At 44.5% G+C, this 16,151-nt stretch overlaps 1 protein-coding gene and 1 long non-coding RNA gene across 3 annotated transcripts in view; one reads left to right on the top strand and one right to left on the bottom strand.

Annotated features, from left to right (window-relative positions):
• The window catches only part of LOC310667910, an 18,218-nt gene extending 12,165 nt beyond the window's left edge, over positions 1-6,053 (bottom strand). Inside the window, exons 1-2 of the long non-coding RNA XR_014506401.1 lie at positions 5,943-6,053; positions 331-435 (exon numbers count right to left, since the gene is read on the bottom strand). This is a non-coding gene — a long non-coding RNA (uncharacterized lncRNA). The remainder of the gene's footprint in view (positions 1-330; positions 436-5,942) is intronic.
• The window catches only part of LOC310667311 (low-density lipoprotein receptor-related protein 2-like), a 93,019-nt gene continuing 77,316 nt past the window's right edge, over positions 449-16,151 (top strand). For both annotated transcript variants that reach the window (XM_083419194.1, XM_083419195.1), the window contains exons 1-10: positions 449-1,677; positions 2,716-2,829; positions 4,119-4,238; positions 6,534-6,758; positions 8,993-9,106; positions 9,576-9,695; positions 10,724-10,849; positions 11,300-11,506; positions 13,440-13,608; positions 15,191-15,356. In XM_083419194.1, the coding sequence (XP_083275320.1) occupies positions 1,599-1,677; positions 2,716-2,829; positions 4,119-4,238; positions 6,534-6,758; positions 8,993-9,106; positions 9,576-9,695; positions 10,724-10,849; positions 11,300-11,506; positions 13,440-13,608; positions 15,191-15,356 (1,440 nt within the window). In that variant the 5' untranslated portion in view covers positions 449-1,598. The remainder of the gene's footprint in view (positions 1,678-2,715; positions 2,830-4,118; positions 4,239-6,533; positions 6,759-8,992; positions 9,107-9,575; positions 9,696-10,723; positions 10,850-11,299; positions 11,507-13,439; positions 13,609-15,190; positions 15,357-16,151) is intronic.

Here is a 16,151-nt window from a genome sequence, read left to right as displayed (position 1 = left end):
TCATAACTGCCAGCAGCTTTTGCCTCAAAATAAACATTAATAGTGCAATTCTGTACATGCCAAATTAGAAGCCAGCCCTGTTGAGTTAATCACAGACAGGTGGGTGTACTTTGCACTTCCTAAAGAGCAAAATTTCAATTTACCGTACCTGGTGGGACTTACTCCTGATGACAGGATTCTGTTAGTACTCTTTCCCACTGCTGGTATGAAGGATAACCTTGCTCCTGACATCACAGTTATCTCGGAACCGACTTATCTTTTCTGTCTTGTGCATGGTGGTTTCATAAGAACGAATATAGTATTGTTTTTAGCAAAAGTTAAGTAACATACCACTAAATTAGCTGTGGATCTTTGGTACCCTGGCATTCAAAACTGCCTTTTCAGCGGGAGTCTTTCATCTTCTGAAGATAAGGCTATAAATGATATTTTCAGCACCTGAAACATTAGCATATATTTATCAATCAAAACATAGCATAAGCCTTCTTCAAAGTGGCTGGAATATGTCCCTTGCAGTTTACCAGTTTCACAATATGATTGGGCATGAAATATTTGTTTTTCTAACAAAGGTCTGTATGCATTTAGCAGCAGCAATAACAGACAGGAATTCAACTGGTGAAGCTTAGCACAATATTGCAGCTCTATGCCCGGAAGAAGATTCGGCAGTTAAAAATGTCTGCCTGTTACCAGCAATTATAATCCATCTCCCCTCCCCGCTTGTGAATGTAACCTTACAAGCATTTCCTCAGTAAAATTACCTCTGTAAGAACCCAGGAGCCAATAAATTCAGTACTTAATTACAATTCAAAACTAAATAAACTAACAATTTCGTTGATAAACAAATTGCTTCAGCAAAACCAGATTAAAACTAAAGCAAATTTGGTTTCAGTAATAACATACTCTTATTACAGATATAAGAGAAGCGATTGAGTTGGACTAGCATTGAGTTGGACGGGGCTTTTAGCACAACTTTTTCTAGTTAGCCACTTTATCTTGCCCAAGGCAAACCCAAACTGACTTACAACCACCAAACAGACAACACAGATACATTAAGAGGAAAAGCATGGAAAATATCCTGCCTAGTTCTAAAATGGCCACAGATAGTTAAAGGCCAAAGGATAGAAGGGGAATTTTTGCCTGGCGCCTAAAGATCCACTAAGCTGGTCTCAGGCGAGCCTTCCTGAGAAGAGAGTTCCCACAAAGGAGGAGCCACCACAAAGAAGACCCACTCCATCTGCCTTTACTCGGGAGCAAGCCCTGTTGCGGCGAAGGCAGTTTACTCCCTAGTAAGGAATGCAGTCATCGGGTCTTGATGCAAACAAGCTACGTGGTGCCGGGGCTTCGAGGAGGGTCAGGATTAGGGCCTCAGGCTGCCTCGTGACTCCATCCGCGCTTGGCTGAGGAGTAAGGGCCTGATCCTGGCAACGGGACTTCTAAATGCCGGAGCCGCGCCCCGCCGCTACCCCACCCAGTGGGACTCTTGCGCGGGGGATAAAAGCTTCTCCGCGCTTCTTCTCCGTTACTGCTTTCCCCCGCTCTTTTATTCTTTCTGTGCTCGCCTTAGTTTCTCGCGCTGCTCCTGCGCGCTTTTTCCGCGCGTTATGGGGCGCGCTACGCTCCAGGCTGCCCTGCTGCTGCTCTTTGCTGCTGCGACTGGGTGGGGTTTGCTCCCCAACAAAGGTGAGAGTGGATCAGGTGGAGTGGGGTCGTGGGCAACATATATATGTATAAATTTTCTGTTTTGCAATTTAAAAAACTCATTTGACATCCTTAAAATACCCTTCTCTTTCCATGGTTCATTTTACGCACCACAAATCCCTGCATATTTTACAAAAAAAACCTGTTCCATTCGGTATTCCATTATTGCATCCATCAAAACTCGTTTACACTGTTAAATTTATCTTGATGCTGCCAGCGTTTTCAGCTGTACACAATGATTTCCCATATATTCAATAAACGTTTTCCAGTCTTCTTTAAACATAGGTTCCTATAGTTCTCTTATTCTGTGTTGCCTCTGCAAGTTGTGCATATTCTGTCAACTTAAGTTGCCATTCTTTGGTTGGGACCTCGTTTCCCATTTTGATGCTAACAAAACACAGGCGCAGTAGTAGCATACATAAATAACCTTTTTTTGTCACCTTGTGGTAGTGGAATTTCAGTCTGAATCATCCCCAACAGAAAGGACTCTGGTTTTTTGGGAGGAGGATGTGCTGCCTCTCTCCTCTCAAGCTGGCATTGCTTTCGGGTTTTTGTTTTTTTTACATAGTAGTCTTTAATCTCCTTAGTTTGCAGCTCTAGGCTTTTCTGGAAGGACCAGTGGGATATAAATTTAATAAACAAATGAAACCACATGGTAGATACTTATTGGGGAAGTGAGGCTAAATGAAATGAGTAACGCGTGTGTATAAACAATTTTGCTTTGTATCCTTCATTTTGTGACGTTTGAATGACTTTATTGTACACTATCATGCTTTTTAAAAAAACAAGTTGGCTTTTTAAAGAGTCTTGCAAAAAAAACAACAACTATGGGTGGTGTCAAAATGAGTTCAGCTGCTACAAGGGCTTTTTCCTGTGCAGTAGGGTTTCCTTCCTGTGTGCTGCCCCCTCCTCCATGAACCCATTTTGGAGGTCCCCCCCCCTTCAATCTAGCAGATTTGGGGTGGGGGGAGTTAGGGTGGAGAAGACAGAGAGTGACTATATCCTATTTGCCTTGTACAGATGGAAACGTTTGCAGTATCTCTCAGCAAGCTGCCTGTGGAGATAAGTGCATTCCTTTGACGTGGCTTTGTAATGGAGAGCAAGACTGCCTTGATGGTTCGGATGAGCATTGTGGTAAGCCTTTCGGAGCCTTCAAATGGCTGAGAGTCCATTTGGGAGACCAAGGTTCAGTGCCGGATTTACATATAAGCTAAACAAGCTATAGCCCCACTCTCTTGGGGCCCCCCAAAAAAAATTAAAGGGAAAAAACTGGATGTACATTTCCAAAATATAAGATAAAAAACAAATAAAATAAAACCTACATACAGCAACAGTATTTTGTGTTGTGTAGGCTCCTGTTTGTTATGTACAAATGACTTTAGATACCTATAAGGTCCATAAATTACCATATAGCATATATTCAACACAAAAAACAGTGACAATTTGTTGTTGACAAAGGACAGCTGGACATATAAAGGGCCCCATTACCTTCAGTAGCTTAGGGCCCCATCAAACCTAAATCTGGGCCTGCCAAGGTTGGATACCAAGGCTTCTGATAAACATTTTGAGATGGACTTTTAATAGTTTGTTGTTTCCTGGGACAGCTGAAACTATTTTCCCTAGTCACTTCAATGGCTAAGCTAATGTCTTTCCAAGATAACTTGTATCCTTTTTTTTTTTTTTTTAGTAAACTGCTTTCTGAAAACATTAATCAAGCGGTGTATAAATTTCATGAAATAATTTTATTACGCATGCCAAGTCCTTTAAACTGTAGCATCTCTGCGGTGGACGTTGATTTCAAAGCAACTTCCCAGGCTACTAAAGTCCTCCTTGGCAACTACCCTAAAGGCAACATTCTTTTAAAAGGTCCTCACGGCCTAGGACCCTCGTACCTACGGGACCGCCTCTCCCGGTATGCCCCACGGAGAGCCTCAAGGTCCATAAATAGCAACACCCTAGTGGTCCCGGGCCCTAAAGAAATTAAATTAGCTTCAACCAGAGCCAGGGCCTTTTTAACTCTGGCTCCGGCCTGGTGGAACGCTCTGTCTCATGAGACCAGGGCCCTGCGGGATCTGATTTCTTTCCGCAGGGCCTGTAAGACAGAGTTGTTCTGCCTGGCCTTTGGCTTGGAGCCAATTTGATTCCCTCCCCCTCTTTCTTTTTCCTTCTCCTCCTGCGATGAGGCTACATTTTAATATTTTAATGTTTCAATATTTTAATGTAGTATTTTACTTTTGTTAAGTTGTAATCATTCAACTTGTTTTTATTATTGCTTGTAAGCCGCTCCGAGCCCAGCCTTGGCTGGGGAGGGCGGGGTATAAATATAAATTATTATTATTATTATTATTATTAAAAAGGGAGAGTACCTAACCACTCCAGCTAAGTACAGTGTTAAATCAAGCTGAATAACTTTTATCGTTCAGACGAAGGATGTCGTGGTGATCCAAATGCCTGGCAGTGCAAAGATGGAAGCTGCGTTTCTGCTACCTGGCTTTGTGATGGCGTCAGTGATTGCATGGATGGCTCAGATGAAGAGAATTGTGGTACGTTCAAAACCATTTTTCAACATTTCCCGGGTATTTTGCTTCTGCGGCTTCCTCTGTGGTGCAGTGCAACTGATGTCCCTTGCATTTATCTCCTTCATCTCTTGACTGAATGAAGAGTTTGCTGTAGGCAACCCCCAGTGCAGAAGCTGCTGAAGCAGAGGCCAGCTTAAAGTCCAATATACCGTATTTTTCGCTCTATAAGACGCACCAGACCACAAGACGCACCTAGTTTTTGGAGGAAGAAAACAAGAAAAAAAATATTCTGAATCTCAGAAGCCAGAACAGCAAGAGGGATCGCTGCACAGTGAAAGCAGCAATCCCTCTTGCTGTTCTGGCTTCTGTGATAGCTGTGCAGACTGCATTTGCTCCATAAGACGCATTCCCCCTTACTTTTTAGGAGGGAAAAAGTGAGTCTTATAGAGCAAAAAATACGGTATCTCCTTCATCTCTTGACTGAATGAAGAGTTTGCTGTAGGCAACCCCCAGTGCAGAAGCTGTTGAAGCAGAGGCCAGCTTAAAGTCCGATATAAATTTTTCCTTACACTAAGAGAGGCTGGGCAGTCCTTGTTCTCAACACGGATGGAGCTGGTCTTTCAGCCGAGCCCTGCTTCTTAGCTGCTGACAGATGAGGGAAGGAATAACCTCATCCCTAGTAGGAAGGCAAAATGCTGAAGGGAGTACTATCATCTGGCCTTCTGCTGGTGCAGTGGTACCTTGGTTCTCAAACGCCTTGGTACTCAAACAACTTGGAACCCAAACATTGCAAACCCGGAAGTAAGTGTTCTGGTTTGCTAACTTTTTTCGGAAACCGAACATGCTTCGTTTTGAGTGTTACACTTCTGATTTGAGTGCCACACTTCCATTTTGAGTGTTATGCTGAGGTCTGTCTGTTTTTGCTATTTTGTGTTTTTGTGGTTCTTTTTTTGTGTGACTGTGTGGAACCCAATTCAGCTACTGATTGATTGATTGATTGATTGAGTGACTGCAGTCACTCAATTGCTTTCATTTTATGGATAAATGGTTTCGTTAGATAGTAAAATTCTGAAGAAGTGTGCATGCACACGAAAGCTCATACCAATAACCTACTTAGTTGGTCTCTAAGGTGCTACTGGAAGGAATTTTTAAATTTTGTTTCGACTACAGCAGGCCAACACGGCTACCTACCTATAACTAGTAAAATTCATGTTAAATTTCTGTTTTAGGGGTTGTTTTTAAAAGTCTGGAACGGATTAATCCATTTTGCATTACTTTCTATTGGAAAGTGCAACTTGGTTTTGGAACGCTTGGGTTTTGGAACGGACTTCCAGAACGGATTAAGTTTGAGAGCCAAGGTACCACTGCACTTTCTGCAGTGTTCAGCCTAGATTCTGCTGCAGTAAGAGGTGCCTGCCTTATTTTCCCAGTTACTAATAATACCAGCTTCTGAATCTCAAGGCAGTTGAATGTTTTGTCCCTTCATTGCAGCTGGTAAGCCCTTTGGAAACTACATGAGGTGTATTATAACACTGGGGCAAAGTGAAGGCAAATAAAGAGAATCGTTTTTATCCAAAAGGGCAGTATCGGCACTTAGGGTGGGTTAAGCTGCCTGCATGTGAGGGTCAAGGAGTCCTCTAGCAAGAAAATAAGTCCTCATCTCTAAAACTTTCCTATGAACACTTCAGCAGTCTTATATTCCACATGTCTCTGAGAAACTCTTCTTACCTGAACTTTGAACGTGTGGTGCCTTTGGTCCACCTATAACCCAGTTCCCCTTGCTCTCAAGGTCTTGTGGAGAGATCTTTTCTTAGTCTGTAGACTTCAACTGGAGGTTCTGGGAACTGAACACAAGTCCTTATGCACTCACAATGCATATTACTTAAGCATGGTATTCCAGACTGTTATGTACTGAAGTTCTCACCCTGGGCCAGCAGGGGGATACTGTAGATAGTTATGCAAATAAGGGAGTGGATCGAAAGCGACGTTCAGTGATTGGATAGTTTTAGAAAATTGTTACAGTTACGTTGTACTGGAGCTCTATATAAGCAGGCTGACTGAACCCTTCAGTCCAGTTCTGTTCTGGCCTGTGAATAAACAAGAGCTGTTTGAAGAATCGCTGTGTCGTCTGATATGTTCACCCACAACTTAACACAGACAACATTTGTCTGCTGTTGAAGGATGGGGTAGTTTCCAACCTAGACCTTCACGTAGCCTTCCTCCTAGTGGATTGAGCTTGGAGCACCTCAAAGGGTTGACCACATGAATGAAGGATTAGAAGGGCAAGTCATTCATTCTGTTGCTCCTATATCACTGCAGTTTGTGGAGAGAAAGTTCCATGCCGAGGAAATAAGCAATGCATTGATCCCTGGAAAGTATGTGATCAGCATAAAGATTGTGAAGATGGTTCTGATGAAGCAAACTGTCCCCCGAGAAACTGCCTGGCTGGACAGTGGCAGTGCAAGAACAGAGTGTGCGTTATGGAGGACTGGAAGTGCAATGGCATAGACAACTGCGGCGACCACTCGGATGAAGATGGTTGTGGTAAGTAGCTTGGCCTCCTTTCAGAGACATATAATTGTACATCCATTTGTGAAAGTGCATCTTAAAAAGTTGTGCTTGAGACTTCATGTAGTTGCGCTCTGAAGACGTATCAGGGAGAGATTATCAGGCTGCAACTTTCAGTAGATGGTTTGGATAAAGTTTGTTTAAAAGTACAGTGGTGCCTCGCAAGACAAAATTAATTCGTTCTGCGAGTTTTTTCGTCTTGCGAATTTTTCATCTTGCGAAGCACAGTTTCCCATAGGAATGCATTGAAAATCAAAGGAAACAAAAAAGGAAACAAACTTGCAAGAAGCTTTCGTCTTGCAAAGCAAGCCCATAGGGAAATTCGTCTTGCGAAGCAACTCAAAAAACGAAAAACTCTCTCGTCTTGCGAGTTTTTCGTCTTGCGAGTTTTTGTCTTGCGAGGTACTACTGTACAAAACTATTTGGGCAGTAGTTTTTCTAAAACTGCTTCCCAAGATTTGGAACCTGCAAGTTTTCAAGTAACTTCCCCTTCCCCCCTCACACAGGATTCAGTTTTGTTAGGGGTTTAAAAACTTGCTGGGAAGTATTTAACAGAGCCGGTTTAAGGTCTTCTGCTACTGTATGTTGAAGATGAGGGAACCCAGTTTAATAAGATGCTGCATTGCACACTGCTGAGAGCCAGTGTGGTGTAGTGGTTAAGAGCGGCAGACTCGTAATCTGGGGAACCGGGTTCGCGTCTCCGCTCCTCCACATGCAGCTGCTGGGTGACCTTGGGCCAGTCACAGTCTCTCAGCCCCACTCACCTCACAGAGTGTTTGTTGTGGGGGAGGAAGGGAAAGGAGAATGTTAGCTGCTTTGAGACTCCTTAAAGGGAGTGAAAGGCGGGATATCAAATCCAAACTCTTCTTCTTCTTCTTCTGCTGGTATATATGGGTGTAGCCAGGATTTTTGTTAAGGGGGGCAGGACTTCTGTTGGGGGTAGAACCAACGTGATTCCTCAGTTAAGTATTTCTATTTTACTTGATTTGGGGGCAGCTGCCCCCCGACTCACCTTGGCTACGCCCATGCTGGTATATTTTAATTTTTAAAAACTTGTTGCATCTTGTTCAAACTCAGCTTAAAACTTTGGCTGCGGTGGACATGTGTTTGAAAACTAAGGATGCTGTTTTCTTCAGAATTAGACTTTTTCAGATGCATAAACTTGTTTGGTACTAACTTAAGATGTATTTTATTGGGTGCTACCCTAATATTCTCTGGGACGCGGGTGGCGCTGTGGGTAAAAGCCTCAGTGCCTAGGGCTTGCCGATCGAAAGGTCGGCGGTTCGAATCCCCGCGGCGGGGTGCGCTCCCGTTGTTCGGTCCCAGCGCCTGCCCACCTAGCAGTTCGAAAGCACTCTCGGGTGCAAGTAGATAAATAGGGACCGCTTACTAGCGGGAAGGTAAACGGTGTTCCGTGTGCGGCTCTGGCTCGCCAGATGCAGCTTGTCACGCTGGCCACGTGACCCGGAAGTGTCTGCGGACAGCGCTGGCCCCCGGCCTCTTTGAGTAAGATGGGCGCACAACCCTAGAGTCTGTCAAGACTGGCCCGTACGGGCAGGGGTACCTTTACCTTTACCCTAATATTCTAGCAAAGTTGATTACACCATGTCTTTAATACCAATATCTGGAGCTGGTATCAGACAGATTTGTCTTAGAAAAGGCCAAATTAAAACATCACTCTTCACATATCCAGTGCTGAAACTGTTCAGAGGCTTAATCAGTATCTTGAACCTGTCTTATAAAGCATACCTGAAGGAGCATCTTCACCCCCATCATTCTGTGCGGAAACTGAGGTCCAGTGCCAAGGGCCTTCTGGTGGTTCCCTCACTGCGAGAAGCCAGGGAACCAGGCAGAGGGCCTTCTCGGTATTGGCACCTGCCCTGTGGAACGCCCTCCCATCAGATGTCAAGGAAATAAACAACTGCCTGACTTTTAGAAGACATCTGAAGGCAGCCATGTTTAGGGAAGCTTTTAACGTTTAATAGACTATTGTATTCTAATACTTCGTTGGAAGCCACCTAGAGTGGCTGGGGAAATTTTTATATTATTATTTCCATTGGCTGTGTAACAAACTGGACTACAATGGTAGTAGATACACTCAGGCAATGTGTAAGTATTCTAGGAAATGGAATAGGGCACACAATACATTAGATGTCTTGAACTGGTTGCTGACACACTTAACCTTGGGCATAAATCTTACTAATTTACAGCTTACTGCCCAGAAGGAATGATCCATTGTGATAAAGGGAAATGCATTATGGAATCTCTAATGTGCAACGAAGTGAAAGACTGTTTAGATGGCACTGATGAACCCAGCACCTGCGGTAATTAACTGTTTACACTCGTATAGTAAATAATTAAGAGTCTTCTAGTCAGCTGTTGGGGACGCGGGTGGCGCTGTGGGTTAAAGCCACAGCGCCTAGGGCTTGCCGATTGAAAGGTCGGCGGTTCGAATCCCCGCGGCGGGGTGCGCTCCCGCTGTTCGGTCCCAGCGCCTGCCAACCTAGCAGTTCGAAAGCACTCTCGGGTGCATGTAGATAAATAGGGACCGCTTACTAGCGGGAAGGTAAACGGCGTTTCCGTGTGCGGCTCTGGCTCGCCAGAGCAGCGATGTCACGCTGGCCATGTGACCCGGAAGTGTCTTCGGACAGTGCTGGCTCCCGGCCTCTAGAGTGAGATGAGCGCACAACCCTAGAGTCTGTCAAGACTGGCCCGTACGGGCAGGGGTACCTTTACCTTTAGTCAGCTGTTAGAGGGTGTCAGCTCTGTTTAACTCTTGTTCTATGCATCTAGGTAAGAACTGCACTCTGAACAATGGAGGCTGCATGCAGATGTGCACCGAGACTCATTGGGGTGTGAGGTGTTTGTGTGGTCCTGGTTGGAATCTTCATGGCAATGGTCAAGACTGTGCAGGTATATGTAAAATAAAACAGGCGCTCACTATTTAGAACTGGAGAAAGTTCTCCAAACTGCAAGTTGTGACCATTCATATATCCTGGGACACTATAACAATCTTCAACCTTTTCTGACCAAAGACCCATTTTTATCCCAGATATGCATTTGAGGACCTGATTTTTTAAATCATTTTTTGTATGGTGGTAGTGCTGCTTTTGAAATATGCCATAGAGCAGACTGCGCCTCTCAGTAGTTGGTCCTAAACCCGCTAGCTTGGATACCAATTGGCTAGAAGAGCCTTCCTAGTTGGCTTGGATACTGCTTTTCACAAGGAGGTCTTGGGATGCCAAGACACCCAAGCTGTCCAAGTAAGGAAATCGATGATCAGCATCAAAATAGACCTTGATGTTGCCACAGATTCAGAGTTCTGACCTATAAAGTCCTACATGGCTGGGGTCCAAGCCATGTGAAAGACCGAAATCCCACATACAATCCTGCCCCGGTTTTGAGATGTTCAGGGAGGCCCTTCCCTGGTCCCACCATTCTCACAGGCGCTCTTGGTCGGGAATGTGGGAGAGGGCCTTCTTGGTGGCTGCTCCCAGACTCTGGACTCCCTCCCTAGAGAAGCCAGACCGGCTGGCTCCTTGTCCTTCCACCAACAGATGAAGACCTACTTTTTCCAACAGGCTTTTGGGAATTGGCTACTCTTAATGAATTGACTGGTACTGTTTCTATTGTAATTATTTGCACGTTTCAAACAGATTCTATGTATGTGTGTGTGTAGTTAAATTGTTTTTAATGGCTGCCTTTCTGTTTTTAGCAATTCTTGTTCATATCCGTAGGCCACCTTGAATCCTGCAAGTGGAAAAAGTAGTTTAAATAAATGCAAGTGGTTTAAATAACTATATAGTAATCATATAATAAATTGCATTGATCATAATAATAAATAGCTCTTAAGAAGCTGGTAGTGCTTCATGGCTATAGCAGCCCTTCCCAGACTACAGGAACTTTATGTACATCACACTGACTCTGCTTGTTCATTGCAGATGTTGATGAGTGTGCAATGGCTTACGGTCCTTGTAGCCAGTTGTGCAAGAACACAGTAGGTTCTTTTACCTGCGACTGTGTCCATGGGTACTGGCTCTCCAACGGAACTACTTGTAGGACTGCAGGTAGGACCTCAGTTACATGGAGCATGAATTCCAGCTCTCAATGCTGATTTTCAGGGAGGTGGAGACATGGGAAGCACAAGACTGCCTAGCTTGGCAAAAGTTGGTACGCTTGTAAATTCTTGTGTAGAGGTAATGCTCAGGTTTCTGGCAAATGGAGGGGAACTGAGCTCTTGTGGGCAAGTTAACCGCATGTTCTCAACAGACAATCTGTGAGGTTAGAATACAAAAAGCAACAAAAAGTTAGGATTGCATGTCTTAGTTTGGGTATGTGCAGTGCTACTAAGCAGAGATATTGAACAGATGTCTCCCATAAAGGACAACTCTAGTAAGTAAGGCTATTGGATACAGCTTGAATATCTTCTTACTGGCTAGATTTTCTATAGCTCAACAGCTAATAATGAGCAGGATTGCATTCTGGGACAAGGCCTAATAATGAAAAATCTCCTCCAGATGGTGCTACAAAAATACTTCTGGCTGTCGGTCGTGATCTTGCTGTCCTGGATGTAAAAACTCATGAACTGAAAACTCTAATGTCTATAAGGACATCGCCCAGCTCTGTTGCCTACGACTCGTTAAGGAAAGCCTATTATTGGGTTGATGAAGGAAGAAAGCTTCATATCTATGTACCAGGAAAAAATGAGATGCTTCTGTATCCAGGTAAAGCTGTTGATATACTTGCAGTAACTGCACCCTTATCTATAGAAAGCTCCTAATATACTTGCAGTTACTAAGTCATTGGCCAAATACTACAGCACCCCATTGTGTCCTTGGAAGCCTGTGGCAAGGCTTCTCAGCAGTGATCTTCAAAAGTACACCGAGAGCTGGTGCAATATAGTGGGTGGTGCTGGACTGGAAAAATGATGCTAACAGGGTGAGCTTCTGGCCAGTTGTTCACTTGGCCTGAGGTTTAAAGTAGGTGAAGAAGGACAGAACAAGATGCAACACATTCCATAGGCGCATAAGTAGTAATTGCTGTTTAAATGTAAATGCAACAAATAACATCACTTAAAGCACTTGGACATAATTTTAATAAGTGGCCTGAATCCTGAAAGCAGGTGCTTATTTTCTTAGCAGCTGGACAGAATATTCCTTGCATATGTAAAAAGACTAGATATTCTGAGCTGAAAACACGGTGGCGTAGACTCTATTCTTCCTTGGTTGGATGCTACATTCTACTTTTGGAGTAACAATCTAGGTGGGTTTGCCTGTTAGGAAAGGTAACAACAGGAAGAATTAAAGGAACTATTGGAAACTCAAGGCAGTAGAGATATAAGATGATCAGGGCCCCCACTGAACTTGAAGCATGGGAAGCCCCAATAAAAAATTATAATTTGGCAGAATATTTGGACTATATGATATGTATTTTTATGATTTGGAATATTTAATGTGATTTGATTGAATTGTTAAAATGGAAAGTTTAATAAAAATTATTTAAAAAATAAATAAATAGGTGGGTTTGCCTTTTATGGACAAGACAAACCCTTGCACCATCCTTGGTCCTCCTGTTTGAGCTCCCAAAATGATTCGTAATTCCAGACAGGGATTGGCTGCGAAAGCAATGTATTCAGCTATTAGTGGGTTAAATGGGAATCCTAAGTGGAGAGGCATGGCAAATTAAAATACAGCACAAAAGCAGCACGGGGATTTGTTAAGTTTCCTGTTCATGCTCTCAAGCAGAGTTTTAAACTTCCTCTTACAGGAGTTTGTTTCTGGAGCAGTGCTTCCGAATTAGTGGTCTGGGGACCTCTGGGGGGTCCGGGGAACACACCCGGGGGGTCCTCCATGGCCTAGCCCTAGCCTCACCCCTAGCTAATTTTTTGTCATTTTTGCATGGCAATACCACAGATTTTATGGTCTTTAGCAATTTCTTCAATATAAAGTCATACCTTGGTTGCCAAACGCCTTGGAACTCGTACATTTTGGCTCCCGAACGATCGAAAGTTTTTGGAAGCCAAACGCTCCTGCAGCCAATCAGAAGCTGTCTTGGTTTTCAAATGGTTCTGGGGTCAAAAGGACTCCTGGAACTCATTCTGTTCGAGAACCAAGGTACGGCTGTATTGGCCAAAATCAGTTTTGAAATGACACTGCGGTAACGATTTTGACGCGGCAATACACAGCAATATAATACTTCTTGCTCGAGGGAGAGGATAGCCGATTTCAAGGCACTACGGATATCGCACAGTGATCTCTGCTGATAACGCTGCTGATCTGAGCTGCCTTCCCTCATCCTAAAGGAGAACAGGGCAGCTGATTCCCTCACTTCAAGGCACCACGGCACTACCTTCCACTGGCACTGAGGTGGAGCAGCTTTTCTCAGTCAGCAGGAAAGCAGCAGTAGACGTGCATCTCTGCTGGCTGCCACTGCTGGCTGGATAGTTCACACAATAAATAAGTCAGAAATTAAATCCTTATAACAAAAGGGGGGGAAAAGCTATGTAAAATTGCAAATATTTTTTTTTTTTGCTCTCCAGCGCCATCTGGTGTTATATGCTTAATGCATTCAAAGCATTGTTTTTTGACTAATGTAGCTGAGTCCCAAGATCCCAAGGGTTATGAAACTACTGAGCTTCTATAAATGTTTCTCTCCTAGATGCTGGCAGTGTCAACAGTATATCTGTAGACTGGTTCACAGGGCAGTTATATTGGACCAGCAGTGCCCCTGGCGCCATCTTTGCTGGCCTGAGTGATGGCAGAGGCTACGTGAAGATCCTGGAGAAGAACGTGTTGCCAGAACAACTCACTACGTTTCCAGAAAAAAGGTAAACATACCTTGCTTCCCTGCCGTGACTTGGAATCTGTCTGGAATAGCCTGGCTTGAAGTCTCTATTGCTTTACTAGGGATGGGCGCATGTTAAGGGTGAAATCTGAAAGGCTGCTTCCTTTTAGATGACCCACTGCAGCGCTTAAGGTACAGTTCTGCAGTTTCCTATTCTACCGTAGGCATACCATAGCCAAGTCAGCAACAGAGCTCCAGGAAGCGGATTTCCCAAATGGATGTTGTGGGTAGGAAAATGAGTGTCTGTAGAAGAAACATGGAGGTGGGTGGTGGTAGAGGTAACTAGAAAATCTGGTAGCAAATTAATGCCCTGTCTGTAGCTACACATGTTCCATTCTTAGTTTGGATATGCAATAAAGCATCTGTTGATTATGTGGGTCCGAAATAAGTTTTGCTTGTATCCAAGGCATTTTGAATACTGAATCTAAATGGGCAAAGGTGAGTAATGCATTTATAGTGACACTTCCAAGAGTGTAGCAGAATTGCCCCTAGATAATTTAATAGGATGAGAGCGTTTAGGACAGTGTTTCCCCAACTTGGGTCTCCAGCTGTTCTTGAACTACAACTCCCATCATCCCTAGCTGGCAGGACCAGTGGTCAGGGATGATGGGAGTGGTAGTCCAAAAGCTGTTGGAAACCCAAGTTGGGGAAACACTGGTTTAAGGGCTTGAGTGGATTTATATGCAAGGTACAGAGAATGAAGGTGTTCTTCAACTGGAATATTTTGGAGCCTCTATTTAAAGATGCCTCTGAGCAGGCATAAAGATCTCCCTTGCCCTCTCAACACAATTACCAGTCAAATTCCTAGGAGTTCTTGCATGTAATCCCTACTCACCCAAGCCTGCGTCCCTTGTGTTGCAACTTCTGTGATGAAAGGCAGGCCTTGCGTGACTGCCCACTAAAAACACACAACATGGTCCAGCTTGAGGTCCTGTATATGAGCTGCCTGCAGCCAGCATAAGTCTGTGGCAGAAAGGAATTCTGGAACTGGGAAAGCTTAGCCACATCACTGGTGTATCAGGTGTTAACTTGGAAGAAAATGTTCCTTGTGGGTGGAAGTAGTGAGATGTGTGACATGCTCTGCTCTTAAGTGTGCCAAAGAGTAAAGGTAAAGGGACCCCTGACCATTAGGTCCAGTCGTGGCCGACTCTGGGGTTGCGGTGCTCATCTCGCTTTATTGGTCCGAGGGAGCCGGCCTACAGCTTCCGGGTCATGTGGCCAGCATGACTAAGCTGCTTCTGTCGAACCAGAGCAGCACATGGAAACGCCGTTTACCTTCCCGCTGGAGCGGTACCTATTTATCTACTTGCACTTTGATGTGCTTTCGAACTGCTAGGTTGGCAGGAGCAGGGACCGAGCAACGGGAGCTCACCCCATTGCGGGGATTCGAACCGCCGACCTTCTGATCGGCAAGTCCTGGGCTCTGTGGTTTAACCCGCAGCGCCACCTTTGTCCCCATGCCAAAGAGTAGCTGGTCCCAAAACAATCATATTAGATGCTGCTCCTGCAGTGCTGAGTAGCCCAGTAACATGGTGCAGTCCTCTGATCACCTCTCTTTATTGCAGCTACATGTATTGGGTGAATCGTGAACAAGGCAGGACTGTAATCGAAGCTGCGGGGATGGATGGTTCAGACAGACACGTACTTGCAATCGTAACCGCTGAAGACCCTGTTGGATTGACTCTTGATCATATAACTAGTAGATTGTACTGGATCAGTGCGTATAAAAAGGTATGAAACTCGATCCACCGGAAATTCACAAAGAAGCCCGTGTCAAGTCTGTAGCATCTTGATGTAACATTTCATTGTGATCTGGTAGCAACAGAAGCTTTTCTCCCATGCTGGAAAGTCTGGTGGGTTTCATAGAATCATAGAGTTGGAAGAGACCACAAGGGCCATCGAGTCCAACCCCCTGCCAAGCAGGAAACACCATCAGAGCACTCCTGACATATGGTTGTCAAGCCTCTGCTTAAAGACCTCCAAAGAAGGAGACTCCACCACACTCCTTGGCAGCAAATGCCACTGTCAAACAGCTCTTACTGTCAGGAAGTTCTTCCTAATGTTTAGGTGGAATCTTCTTTCTTGTAGTTTGGATCCATTGCTCCGTGTCCGCTTCTCTGGAGCAGCAGAAAACAACCTTTCTCCCTCCTCTAGGTGACATCCTTTTATATATTTGAACATGGCTATCTTATCACCCCTTAACCTCCTCTGTTGCAGTCACAGCATGGCAAGGACAAGGGCTTGAAGGTCCTCTTTCCCTGCACTCACAACTCACAGTACCAACACCCCCCCACCCACTTACTTAACAAAAATTAAATGCTGTACAATGCATGCCATGTCTAATGTGGCTCTAAGTGAGCAGGCAGCCTTGAACAGTAGAGCAAGCCTGTTACAATGTGGGGTGGTAGTCCCTTTTGGACTATTTGAGGAAGCACTATAGCCAAATGAAGTTGCGAGCAGGATTCAAAGCTAGTGCAGTTAGCCAAAATTGGTGTTGATATGTTCAGACAGCCTTGCATCGGCTAG

Source organism: Podarcis tiliguerta (assembly GCF_965153285.1).
Source record: "Podarcis tiliguerta genome assembly, chromosome: 17".
NCBI classification, from domain to species: Eukaryota; Metazoa; Chordata; class Lepidosauria; order Squamata; family Lacertidae; genus Podarcis; species Podarcis tiliguerta.
This window is presented reverse-complemented; position numbering and strand designations above follow the sequence as displayed.